This window comes from Dermacentor variabilis, chromosome 8 (genome assembly GCF_050947875.1).
Source record: "Dermacentor variabilis isolate Ectoservices chromosome 8, ASM5094787v1, whole genome shotgun sequence".
NCBI classification, from domain to species: domain Eukaryota; kingdom Metazoa; phylum Arthropoda; class Arachnida; order Ixodida; family Ixodidae; genus Dermacentor; species Dermacentor variabilis.
The window spans coordinates 142,615,702-142,628,976 of NC_134575.1; the positions used below are offsets into that span (position 1 = coordinate 142,615,702).

Genomic DNA, 13,275 nt, shown 5'->3' on the forward strand with positions numbered 1-13,275 from the left:
TATGCACGCCGTAGTGGAGGACTCCGAAAATTTCGACCACCTGGGGTTCTTTAACGTGCACCTAATTCTAAGTACACGGGTGTTTTCGCATTTCGCCCCCATCGAAATGCGGCCGCCGTGGCCGGGGTCCGATCCCGCGACCTCGTGCTCAGCAGTCTAACACCATGACCACTGAGCAACCACGGCGGGTCCCGCAGGAGTTGTACGCCTCATTTAACCTACAGTGGTGCCCTATTTGATCAGTCAAGGTGGACCAATCTGAGCTCGGTTATACCGCATGGATGGCACTCGGCTAGAGAACCTGGTATTTATGACCTGCACATGTGTGGCCACACATAATTGAGGATATATAATTTTTTTTTTTTTAGGAGGGTTTCCGTACAGTGATAAAAGGAAGGAAAATACATTAAAAGAAAAACAAAAAAAAGGAAAAAAAAGGAACATAACATGTGATTTGAACTCGTGATCCTTCAATGTTGCCCGGAAAGGTAGCTCAGTCGGTTGGTTCGTCAAGCCAACGGTTACTTTCAAGCGCCAAAGCTCCTGCTCCGAGCCTCATACTTATGTGGAAAGGGACTGATGTTGTCCGCGGCAGTCGATTTTTGCTGATTCTGAGTGGTTGGAAGGCATAATTTCTTTGAAAAATGGCCGCCAGAGGAGCAGCGTGAACTCGAGCGGCTTTATAGACTAGGAAAGCTGCCTTAAAATATTCAGACTTGAGGGGAAGCTTCGTTAACAAACTATAACACGGCAATCAGCACTCGTATACGACGAGAGAAATTATTGAGACGTGGGAAATTCCCTTGAAATAAATCTGGTTTGCGAGACAAATGCTTGTATGTATTGAATCTCTTAAAAGATGAGGGGGGAAATATGCGCTCACCGAGAGGGCATCTTCAGCACGAGACCACCGCGAGGCACCTTACTGAGATGTAGAGAGCTTCGCGGCCGGAACGAAATCTCCCCTCTCCGTCGGCCCAGGGTGGAAAACGCGCTTTCCGATCGCTCAAGGTTGCGCGGATATTGTATGGCTCTAGCGTCTAGGAAAAAGCTTAAACAGGTGCGGGGGCGCCACGCATAGCGTGGGAAGCTAGCCGCCGGAATAGCTATCTCAAGTACTGCTGCTGGCGAGGGCGAAATACCTTCGTGTAGTTATAATAACCCTAATAGGACTTCTTTCAAAGAAAAAAAAACAAAGAGAAGAAAAAGAAAAGGGAAACGGCTCAGAAGGCTATACTACGAGAGCTATGACTGATACTTTTCTATATATATGTATTCATCTCATCTATGGGATCGCATGCGCGCGCTGTTGGTTTTAAAGCGCAACCGTGGTAGGGAAACGGAAGGCGATATAAGCATGCGTGTCCATGATACGCACACGACAAACTGCCTTACAATATTTAGAATTGATATATATATACACACACAAAAGCCAATATAGGCTGCTCGACACTATCTCGCGCGTTTTTATAGCGAAGTACATCAGAACCGACTCGTCATTCCACAACAACCATTTCCTGAGTGATCGCCAGATATGTGCCGATTAACTTCCTGTCATTCAATAAGAATGTCTCTCTTTCATGCAGCCTACCAATTCGCGCTGTTTCGGTTTAGACAAAACAATTTATCATTCGAGGCGCACTTGCCAAGTTTGCCTCCAGTTAAAACTGCCTGCGATGCCTATAGTGCAGCTCTTATCTCGCTCAACATACACAGTTCTATATACGTGCATCCGGTGCAATGCTTTCCGCTGTATCAGCAATTTCAATGTCATGGCCGATCATGTAAGCAAAAGTAGCTGTTTACTATTTACAATATCCAGAATTGATCAAACGTGAAGTTGTCACCGGCATTCTGAGTGGTTGGAAGGCATAATTTCTTTGAAAAATGGCCGCCAGAGGAGCAGCGTGAACTCGAGCGGCTTTATAGACTAGGAAAGCTGCCTTAAAATATTTAGACTTGAGGGGAAGCTTCGTTAACAAACTATAACACGGCAATCAGCACTCGTATACGACGAGAGAAATTATTGAGACGTGGGAAATTCCCTTGAAATAAATCTGGTTTGCGAGACAAATGCTTGTATGTATTGAATCTCTTAAAAGATGAGGGGGGAAATATGCGCTCACCGAGAGGGCATCTTCAGCACGAAACCACCGCGAGGCACCTTACTGAGATGTAGAGAGCTTCGCGGCCGGAACGAAATCTCCCCTCTCCGTCGGCCCAGGGTGGAAAACGCGCTTTCCGATCGCTCAAGGTTGCGCGGATATTGTATGGCTCTAGCGTCTAGGAAAAAGCTTAAACAGGTGCGGGGGCGCCACGCATAGCGTGGGAAGCTAGCCGCCGGAATAGCTATCTCAAGTACTGCTGCTGGCGAGGGCGAAATACCTTCGTGTAGTTATAATAACCCTAATAGGACTTCTTTCAAAGAAAAAAAAAAACAAAGAGAAGAAAAAGAAAAGGGAAACGGCTCAGAAGGCTATACTACGAGAGCTATGACTGATACTTTTCTATATATATGTATTCATCTCATCTATGGGATCGCATGCGCGCGCTGTTGGTTTTAAAGCGCAACCGTGGTAGGGAAACGGAAGGCGATATAAGCATGCGTGTCCATGATACGCACACGACAAACTGCCTTACAATATTTAGAATTGATATATATATACACACACAAAAGCCAATATAGGCTGCTCGACACTATCTCGCGCGTTTTTATAGCGAAGTACATCAGAACCGACTCGTCGTTCCCATTCAGATGCCCATTCAGATTCATGTAAAACATAAAAATGCTTTTCTGAGGCAACCTATGTACTGATTTGAATGAATCTTACTGCGTTTAACAGAGAAAATTAACTCCTAGTGGCTGTAGGTAGCATAATTTTTATTGAGGCCCTGGATTTCTTAACAAAAATATTCAAAAACTAGCAAGCTAAAAGAAATTAAACAAATATTACAAGCCCATAACTTTGCACCAAAAGCAGATATCGTAAGTCTGTAAACTGCATCCGTAAGAGCATCTAAAACACACAAATTTGTTGTATTAATTGATATCGTAGGTGAGTTTGTTAGTGTTTATGAGGGTCTTGCAAAAGTCCTATTTGCATACTGTTGGTGAATTTGAGAGCCTTGTATAATAGATTGATTTTGTCTGCTTTAAGTTTGCTTTAGGTGGGGTTAACAGAATTGTAATATCGGTTTCCATAGCCGAGTTACAGCATTGTAACCTTGATAGTTTCATTTTCTCATAATTTGCATTTTTCAACAATATTTATCAAAACAATTGACATCCTCAATCAAAAATTGGCCTCCAACGTTCACTAGAATTTAACTTTAAAATTGATGCAGTGGTTGCTGAGAAAAGCGACTTCTCCATTCCCATGTATTTAGATAGCAGCCCCAGAACTAAAGCTTCCTCTTCGCTTTTTTTTTTTTGGCAAGTGCATTCATTATTTTGCAGAGAAATTAACTTTGTGAACAGTCTACAGAAAAGATGCCAAGATCATAACTATCCTTACTAGGAAAGGGTGTTAGCAGTACTTTACTACAGTCATGCTTTCATTCCTTTTCTTTTGTTTGCAGACATGCTCTGACCCTAAGAAAACTGTGAGCAGCACAAAAAGCCTAAGCACACACAGTCTTCCAGATACAGGTCAGTGTTCTGTGGTCCCTTCCCATAGCATGACGACACTGGCTGGTGTTTAAATAGCCTTACCAGCCAGAAAAGCTTCCTCTTAAACAGCACGATCTTCAAACTTGTCATTACGCTGCACATAACACAGATTGCATCTTATTATCTAGCACAAAAGTGCTGCCTAGCCACTGTGATAGAGTGGTGAATGAGATTGGTAAAGCATTTCTTTTAATTCACAGGTCTGGTGATATGCGTGTTGACGAAAAGCCTTCCATCCTGCTACACAGGCTAGAAATTGATTTCCTTTCTGCATGACGTTAGCCCTTTAGAGGGGTACTTTGCATTATCAGACAGCCGTCATGCCTGTACCTAGTGCCATGCCAGAAATGCTTTATTGCTAAAAAAATTCACCAATTACAGTTAAACCTCGATAGAACATCATCATCATCATCAGCCTGACTATGCCCACTGCAGCGCAAAGGCCTCTCCCATACTTCTCCAACTACCCGGTCATGTGCTAATTGTGGCCATGTTGTCCCTGCAAACTTCTTCATCTCATCCGCCCACAACTTTCTGCCGCCCCCTGCTACGATTCCCTTCCTTGGAATCCAGTCCATAACCCTTAATGGCCATCGGTTATCTTCCCTCCTCATTACATGGCCTGCCGATGCCCATTTCTTTTCCTTGATTTCGACTAAGATGCAATTACCTCGCGTTTGTTCCCTCACTCAATCTGATCTTTTCTTATTCCTTAACATTACACCCATCATTCTTCTTTCCATAGCTCTTTGCGTCGTCCTCAATTTAAGTAGAACCCTTTTCGTAAGCCTCCAAGTTTCTGCCCCGTACGTGAGTACTGGTAAGACACAGCTGTTATACACTTTTCTCTTGAAGGATAATGGCAACCTGCTGTTTATGATCTGAGAATGCCTGCCAAATGCACCCCAGCCCATTCTTATTCTGATTATTTCAGTCTCATGATAAGGATCTGCGGTCACTACCTGCCCTAAGTAGATGTATTCCCTTACCACTTCCAGTGCCTCGCTACCTATCGTAAACTGCTCTTCTCTTCCGAGACTGTTAATCACTACTTTAGTTTTCTGCAGATTAGTTTTTAGACCCACTCTTCTGCTTTGCCTCTCCAGGTCAGTGAGCATGCATTGCAATTGGTCCCCTGAGTTACAAAGCAAGGCAATATCATCCGCGAATCGCAAGTTACTAAGGTATTCTCCATTAACTTTTATCCCCAATTCTTCCCACTCCAGGTCTCTGAATACCTCCTGTAAACATGCTGTGAAGAGCATTGGAGAGATCGTATCTCCCTGCCTGACGCCTTTCTTTATTGGGATTTTGTTGCTTTCTTCATGGAGGACTACGGTGGCTGTGGAGCCGCTAGTATAGATATCTTTCAGTATTTTTACATACGGCTCGTCTGCACCATGATTCCGCAGTGCCTCCATGATTGCTGAGGTTTCGACTGAATCAAACGCTTTCTCGTAATCAATAAAAGCTTTATATAAGGGTTGGTTATATTCTGCACATTTCTGTATCACCTGATTGATAGTGTGAACACTGTCTATTGTTGAGTAGCTTTTACAAAATCTTGCCTGGTCCTTTGGTTGACAGAAGCCTGCGATAACCTTAGTAAATACTTTGTAGGCAATGGACAGTAAGCTGATAGGTCTATAATTTTGCAAGTCTTTGGCATCCCCTTTCTTATGGATTAAGATTATGCTGGCACTCTTCCAAGATTTCAATACGCTCGAGGTCATGAGGCATTCCGTATACAGGGTGAGCAGTTTTTCTAGAACAATCTGCCCACCATCCTTCAACAAATCTGCTGTTACCTGATCCTCCCCAGCTGCCTTCCCCCTTTGCATAGATCCCAAGGCTTTCTTTACTTCTTCCGGCATTACTTGTGGGATTTCAAATTGCTCTAGAATATTCTGTCGTCCATTATCGTTGTGGGTGCCACTGGTACTGTATAAACCTCTATAGAACTCCTCAGCCACTTGAACGATCTCACCCATATTAGTAATGATATTGCCTGCTCTGTCTCATGGCACATACATCCAATTCTTGCCTGTTCCTAGTTTCTTTTTCACTGCTTTTAGGCTTCCTCCGTTCCTGAGAGCATGCTCAATTCTATACATATTATACTTCTTTGTGTCAGCTGTCTTACGCTTGTTGATTAACTTCGAAAGTTCTGCCAGTTGTATTCTAGCTATAGGGTTAGAGGCTTTCATACAATGGTGTTTCTTAATCAGTTCCTTCGTCTCCTGCGATAGCTTACCGGTATCCTGTATAACGAAGCTACCACTCACTTATATTGCACACTCCTTAATGATGCCCATAAGATTGCCATTCATTGCTTCAACACTAAGGTCCTCTTCCTGAGTCAAAGCCTAATACCTGTTCTGTAGCTTGATCCGGAATTCCTTTATTTTCCCTCTTACCGCTAACTCATTGTTCGGCTTCTTATGTACTTTCTTCCGTTCCCTCCTCAAGTGTAGGCTAGGCCGATTCCACGTCTAGATGTAGGCTGATTCCACGTCTTCATAGAAGCTTTCGACTTGCTGGTCATCATGACTGGATGTAGGCGCGTAGACCTGTACGAAGGTCAATATAACAAAGGGAGTAAAATTGGCACTTTAGTTCATTGTATCGAAATTGGACCTTTTACATTGATAAATGCAGTCGATGATGGGTTTTTGTTATGTGTAAGAGGTTGTTAAATTTTAATGTGACAGCGTTGAGGGCCCCGTGTCACAGAAAATCCAGTGTTGCCATCTGGCATCTGCCCCGGGCGTCCTGTTAGCGAAAATTGCCCTATATATTCTATACGGCACTAAAGTTCTATCGCTAAAGTTGCTCTGACCTTGTCTTATGCTTTTTACAAGATTATTCCTCAGAATTTTGAGAATGACAGCCCACAAACAAATGCCACGAGACAAAAAATGGACAGCGCATGCCTTTTATGTTAAATCGTGTCAGACTGAAATATTAGATGTGTGAAACAGTAACAGAAGATCGACCCACGCAAGAGGCTGCATTTCTACCAGAAAGCTCGTCTTCGTGCCTAGCGTTCACCGCCAGCTCTTCCCAGCAAATGTTACAGTTACGTAAGCTGTAGTGAGACGACGCTGTCAGTGGACCTCTCTCCATGCAGTCAGACCAGTGCAGCATCAAAACCGGTCGGATGCTTGAAAGAAAGGTTTGCTTACACAGGACCGAACCTTTTAGTCAAAATGGTGCCATAAGGGGTCAACGCACAGCTCTCGCCATCTATCAGTGGTGCGCGGAAGTACGCAACACGCCAAAATTCGCAAATGCATGCTTCTCTGTTGGAAATGTTGTTTCCCCAAATATTGGGCTGCCAAGTTGGAGATGCAGCTCTATAGACACTAGTCTATAGGGTAACCAAGTGAGAGAAACGAAAATGGAACTCATATTGAAATATACGCACATAAAATTAATGTCTGCACAGCTTTTCAGCGCCATAAGAAAAGTAAAGACTTTTTGAAATCTTTTGGCTTAGGACCCTGTTTTCTTCCTGAATAAGGACTGCTTTATGAAGGTCATTTTACTATGCCAGCAGATTAGTTGCGTGCAGTCATCTGCAGCAGTAAGAGACTTGCACGATTTTCAAAGACAGCTTAGCGAGATGTCGGTACTAGTGCTGCTGCTAGCATGCTGACATCCTGAGTTGCGCACTGTTTGGGCCTGTCGTGCAACGCGTAGAGAAAGTGCAGAGAAGAAAATGCAGTTGAGGATGGCAGCTGGCCAGGCAGTGTGATAAGATCTGCAACCTGTGGTTGGTCGACACAAGACGGGTAAATCAAAGATTCCTTTTCTCCTCCAGTGGATGTTAAATAGTCCTATGATGACAATGGTTAATGATTGTTCTAATGTGCAGGTCGTGTTCCCATCTATGCCAGTGTACGACGCACAGTTGGGGCTCGTCGTACTCTGTCTGAGGACACAGACGCAATGGCGGGAGCAGCACAGAGTGTGGGTGCCACGGAATTGGAGAGACCACGATTGGGCATCCTCACCAGGTTTGCACAGAACCTCGTGAAGAATGTGAAGAACTCTGAGCAACAGGAATCAAGCACAGGTGCACTGCTGCTTTTATTTTAGTCGACTTTCGTTATTTTTACAGACCGGACTGACGAAAGTAATCTAATTATCCGAGAGGTTCAGTTAAACAAGAGACAGAAAAAAAGAAAAAAAAAATTACGGAACACATGACCACTTCATTTGACAGTACATTGCTCGCTCCTAACACACCCCTGAATAAAATGTGCACCCACCATTTATTTGTTCAAATTAGGACACTAATGTAAAAATTACATTAGAGTACATTAGAGCGCTGCTTTATAGGACAACGAGACACATATGTGCCACTTCTTTTTTCTGAAAACTTGTTCTCCGCCATTGCCCATCACAACCAGTGCAGCATGACGGTGCTGCTAATCCAACCTTAGACATTCGAAGCTAAAAAAAAAAAATTTAACATGCTTTTGACAGGTGGCGGCAGTGCCACAATTCATTTGAATTTGTTCTGTTGTTTAGGAAAGCTTCTGAATTTTTCTCATGTTCACTTCAAAAGATACCTGCCATTTAACATGCTGGTCAAGTTACTCCTTTTGTGGTTCTTTAGAGAGGCAATTTTAGCTCCCAACCATCATCTGTTTTTATAAATTTGTGCATTAACTTGAGCGATAAACGCGTTAAAGCACAGTCGTCTGCAAAATTGCGACGTTTCTCTCTAAGCTTATTTGTGGTAAAGGGTGCTTGAAAATATTGCATGGGAATGAGCAGACATTCAGGGACAGCAGCAGTACTTGACTCTATCGATAGCGAAAGAGAGGAAAAAAAAATGGCCAAAAGTTGGTTGGCATACGCGATGAGGTGAGATTCACGGGAACAGACCACGACCCTTTGAAGGTTCCCAAGATACGCAGGTGGTGTTCCACTGCTGGAAATGAGGTGCACACAAGGTTCCTCCCCAGAACTTGTGAAGTGCCACTTTGCACCACTTGTTTCGAGCCGTTTCAAGCCAAAAACCCGGCAAAGTGGTTGCAAGATGGTGCCTCCATGAGTCAGTGGGACAATTATTTAAGGGAAAATGAGACATCCACCTAATTGTAGCATTTGCTGCAAAGGAAACCCATACGGGTCCCTCGAAAGAAAAGCCTCGCATTTGAAGAAAAATTTGTCCTGGTCTGGGACTCGAACCCAGGACCACTGTTTTTCTGGGGTAGCTCAGATGGTAGAGCGGCTGCCCTGGAAAGGCGGTGGTCCCGGGTTCGACCCTCTGCATATGGCTAACCCTCTCCATATCAGTGGAGAGGGTTAGCCATGTCCTAACACAGCTCCTGAACATGCACAAAGTTTCGGCCCGATGAGTGCCCAGACTTTTGACATTAGAGAACTAACGTCTGAGAGAATGTCACTCAGCATAAAATCTGCAACTGTTTGAAGCTGGTATTGATCTTTTTCTGCAGAGATTCGTTACAGTGGATGAAACTTGAGTGCATCATTTTCGTCCAGAGTCAAAAGAATCCTGGAAACATTGGAAACGTCCCACCTCCCCCCGCCCCAAAAAGGCAAAGGTGGTTCCATCCACTGGCAAGGTTATGCCATCAGTGTTCTGGAATTGCAAGGGTGTCGGTCTACTGGGATTTCTCCTGTGAGGTTAAACCATCAACATGGAATATTGTGCAGCTCAGATTCGTCATCAGAGGATGGCAATTAAGTAAAAATGGCAAGGGATGCTCTGGAAAGGGGTGCTGTTTCATCAGGACCATGTGCCAGTTCACACATCGGCTGTTGCGGTGTCTGCAATTCACTCCTGTGGTTTCCAGCTGCTTCAGAACCCGCCCTATTCCCCTGATTTGGCTCCCTGGGACTACCACCTATTCCCACAGATGAAAAAGCGCCTTGGTGGAAGTCGTTTTGTTTCTGGTGAAGCCGTCATGGAAGCCATAAAATAGGTTTTGGAGGAGCAGGAAGAAACATTCCACGAAAGTGGAATAATGAAACTCCAAGAGCAATGGCATACATGTGTGGCCCTCAAGGGAGGCTATGTTGAGAACTGACTGCAAAAGTTCGACCCACGATCACTACATCCGGGTCAGGCCACAAACTTTTCAGGTGCCCCCCCATTGGTAGACTTCTGGTATCTTCATGAAATGTCCATGCAACAATAGGTTACATGATGGTCAAAAAGTTGTCCATTCATTGAATTCTCCGCCGTCAAGCTGCCAGTAAAAGTCTGCACCTATAAGCTTGCTTATTCCAGGCTTTAGCAAGGTCTGAAAAACAGTGATACACATCATCTAAACGAAAGTCTTGACCGTCAATGCAGACATGTCATTGCATTTTTCTGCAGCCTTTGAAGCCTCGATCTCATGTGATTCTGAATGACACCAACTGTGTAGTGTGACTCATACTTTCTGCTGATCTGGCAACACAGTGTCTTTCAGCATCCTAGATAAATCTTTTGTGATAAAGCTGTGTTGACTGCAATCATCAATCGACATTCGTACAAGGCATTTGCTTCCACTTCCCTGAGCCCAGACTTTGTCATTTGCAGGTTCCTCAGCGACTTTGTTGATGAGATGGAGACTTTAGTCAGCATCCAACTTGGGTTGCACATCAGTGTGATATTTTGTTCCTTGCACTTCGCACAGCTTAGTCTGTTTCAGCTTCTGCATTTCTTTGCTCAGTGAAATAGTTTAGCGCTGTGGAAGCAGCATCCTAATTTCCGTAATCTTGCTCTTGTTAAATGTAATCTCAGCTAACATTTGACAAGGCATTCATCGACTGGTCTTTGTCACTGCACAGCATGCAGCCCTCAGGAGTACCACATTTACACGAGTCTAATGTGCACCCACTTTTCACTGGCTTAAAGTAGGCAAATAAAAGTGCACCTGAATGTAACAGGTGCCCAATTTATAAAAGAAAAACATAGCAGGTTTGCAATCGGAAATAAAAAAATAAAACATGCAGAATTTACCTTCAGAGAAGAAAATTTTTTTTATGAGCTTTCATGATGACAGTGGTATACCTTTAGTTACTGAAGTATTTTGCAATAGTCGTCTGCTTTTTCGCGTAGATTCCGGCTGACATCACAATTTTTCTTAACTCTTCCAAGTGGCCAATAGCTCGCAAACTGTCGGAAGTGCTCAGGCAAACGTCCTCCAATATCAAAAGTGCCTCCGTGACTTCTCGTGAGGTGTGATGAGGTCGTGGCTGCACCTCCTCGCATGTCTCTTCGTCTGAATCATGGTCTTCCCGGGCGCCTGTGACATCATTAATAATTTCTTCATCGGTCAGGAGACAAGTCGTGGCAACACAATCATCAATTGCGATGTAGTCCTGAAGGGTCACATCTGTGGGAAGGACAGCATCAAAGGTCAGGCAGTCATCATCGGTGGACTCGGCTGACATCTCGTTGGCTGCTGCTGCATGCTTGGGCCTCACAAAACCGCTGTGCCGGAAACAGTTGATGATTACTTGCGGAGGTGTATTCTTCCACACGTGGGCGATGATGTGCACTGCGCCGAGTAAGTCCACTTCGTACAGTTTTCCAACTTCTGAGCATAAGATCATTCGCTGTAGCAGGTACTTTCGGTACTTCGACTTCATGTAGTGAATGATATCCTGGTCCATCGACTGAAAGGCACATGTAGTGTTGGGCAGCAAAAAAACTACCTTGACACTCTTCAGTTCGACTGTACAGTTATGTGCACTGCAGTTGTCAACAACCATAATTCTGCGGTCTAACTGCTGCAGCCAGCCGCGAAAAATGTCCGAGGTCATCCAAGCCTTCCTAGGAAGTTTGCTCTATACTCGACAGGAAGGCTTTTGATGTTTTTAAAACAATGTGGCTTACGCGCCTTCCCGATGACAAGTGGCAAGTGCTCCGTGCCAGTCGTATTGGCGGCAAGAAGCACAGTTATCCGTTGCTTGCACTTCTTGCCACCAATGCACGGGTCCCCTTTGAAAGTCACCGTCTTGTCGGTCAGAGCTCTGAAAAATAGAGCAGTTTCGTCTGCATTGAACACGTCACTTGGTTCATATGCGGTGATGTGCTCAAGCAGCTTCACATTTTTCCACTGGGTGGTCACGCTTTGGTCAGCGCTGGCCTTTTCACCACTCACATTTCTGAAGACGAGTTCATGTCTCTCCTGAAACCTCGCGAACCACCCTCCTGAAGCTCTGAACGATTCAATGTTCATCATTGCAGCGTACTTCTCACCTTGTGCCATGATGAGAGGTCCGCTCAATGGCAGGTGCGCGTTGCGACAGTCAGTAACCCACTGGAGCAAAGCTTCTTCGAGCTGGGAATGAGCTGTGGTTTGCAACCGCTTTCTTGATGCATGAAACTTCTTGCTTTCAAAGGCTTGAAGAATCTGTTGTTCGTTTTTCATGTACGTTCCCAATGTGCTCCGCTAGTAGTACTTGGTCATTACGTGCTGTTGCGATTCTTTAAAGCCTGCAAAATTTCCACCTTAATCATGAAATTCTTGGCTTCGTACTTCTGCTGCTTTGCCGGCGTTTCCATCACTGTAGCGCACAATGGTGATGGCATACAAAACGTGGTCACATCGAAAAAAGAAAACTCTGCAAGAAGAGATGATGCCGACTCGACAACACAAGGGAAAACGGCGTCGAAGGCGCAGTGAAATGAAAAAAGAAGACACCAACGTTCGGTAACGCTACGATTGCCCCCCACTAATTGATAATGATGCTGATGCCTCTCAGGTTTCGGTTTCACTGCAGTAGTGCCAGTGCTGCTTTACCACACTTTCGTGTAGCGGCAGCTGTCAGCATTTGTCCAAATTAAGCGGTGCGGGGCCGAATTCTGACGAATTAATGAAGGTTTGGTCCCATAGCCCAACATGCGCTTTGGCCGGGACCAATAGAGCCATCCAAATTATCCAAATTCACGGGTGTTGAATTAACGAACTTTTACTGTACTGTCACAGGATATTACATGATTCTGAATCGTACCTGTCGAACTATGGGCCGATAGCAATCCCCGCACTGTGCACAGATAGCAAGTTTGGCACAGCGCCAGAAAGGGTGGTGGCCCCATATGCCAGCACATGCTGTGCAGAGTCACGTGAAATTCACAAAAGTGATCGTAGTGAAGCACAAAATGAATCCATGGCACTTTAAGAGAACATGCTCTGCTGCCCGATCATGATGGTTATGGTTTACACTGTGTCCGATAGCTCTGATGTTATGCTGTTGCCAACACTGCAAGTGCAATTTGGGACTCGCATTCGATTGTAACTTGCAGGGAATATTCAACCCCATTTTCTTGAAAAAAAAAAGGGTGCACGTTACATTCGTGCAAATACAATGTGTCACAGCTAACACAGATGCAGAACCTTGTTTGCTAGATGATCATTCAGATTTCCGTTTCGTAGTTAAGGCTTCTTCTCTCATGTCAAAAGTAATCCATATAGCCTGTTCTCGGCTTTGACGTTCAAGGCTTAAGAAGTTCAGAAAGATAGGCATTTCATCTGGTCTGTCATAAGGCTGCTCGTACATGTTGAAGACAAGATGAGCTGAGCGTAACGGAGTGCCATTTCTTTAGGCATTTTCTGTATTATAGCATAGTAGTT

The 13,275-nt window shown here is 44.5% G+C and overlaps 1 protein-coding gene across 5 annotated transcripts in view; it reads left to right on the forward strand.

Moving 5' to 3' along the window:
• Nucleotides 1–13,275, forward strand: part of LOC142590638 (uncharacterized) — a 48,265-nt gene that overhangs the window by 26,463 nt on the left and 8,527 nt on the right. For all 5 annotated transcript variants that reach the window (XM_075702993.1, XM_075702989.1, XM_075702992.1 and 2 more), the window contains exons 3-4: nucleotides 3,580–3,649; nucleotides 7,548–7,748. In XM_075702993.1, the coding sequence (XP_075559108.1) occupies nucleotides 3,580–3,649; nucleotides 7,548–7,748 (271 nt within the window). The remainder of the gene's footprint in view (nucleotides 1–3,579; nucleotides 3,650–7,547; nucleotides 7,749–13,275) is intronic.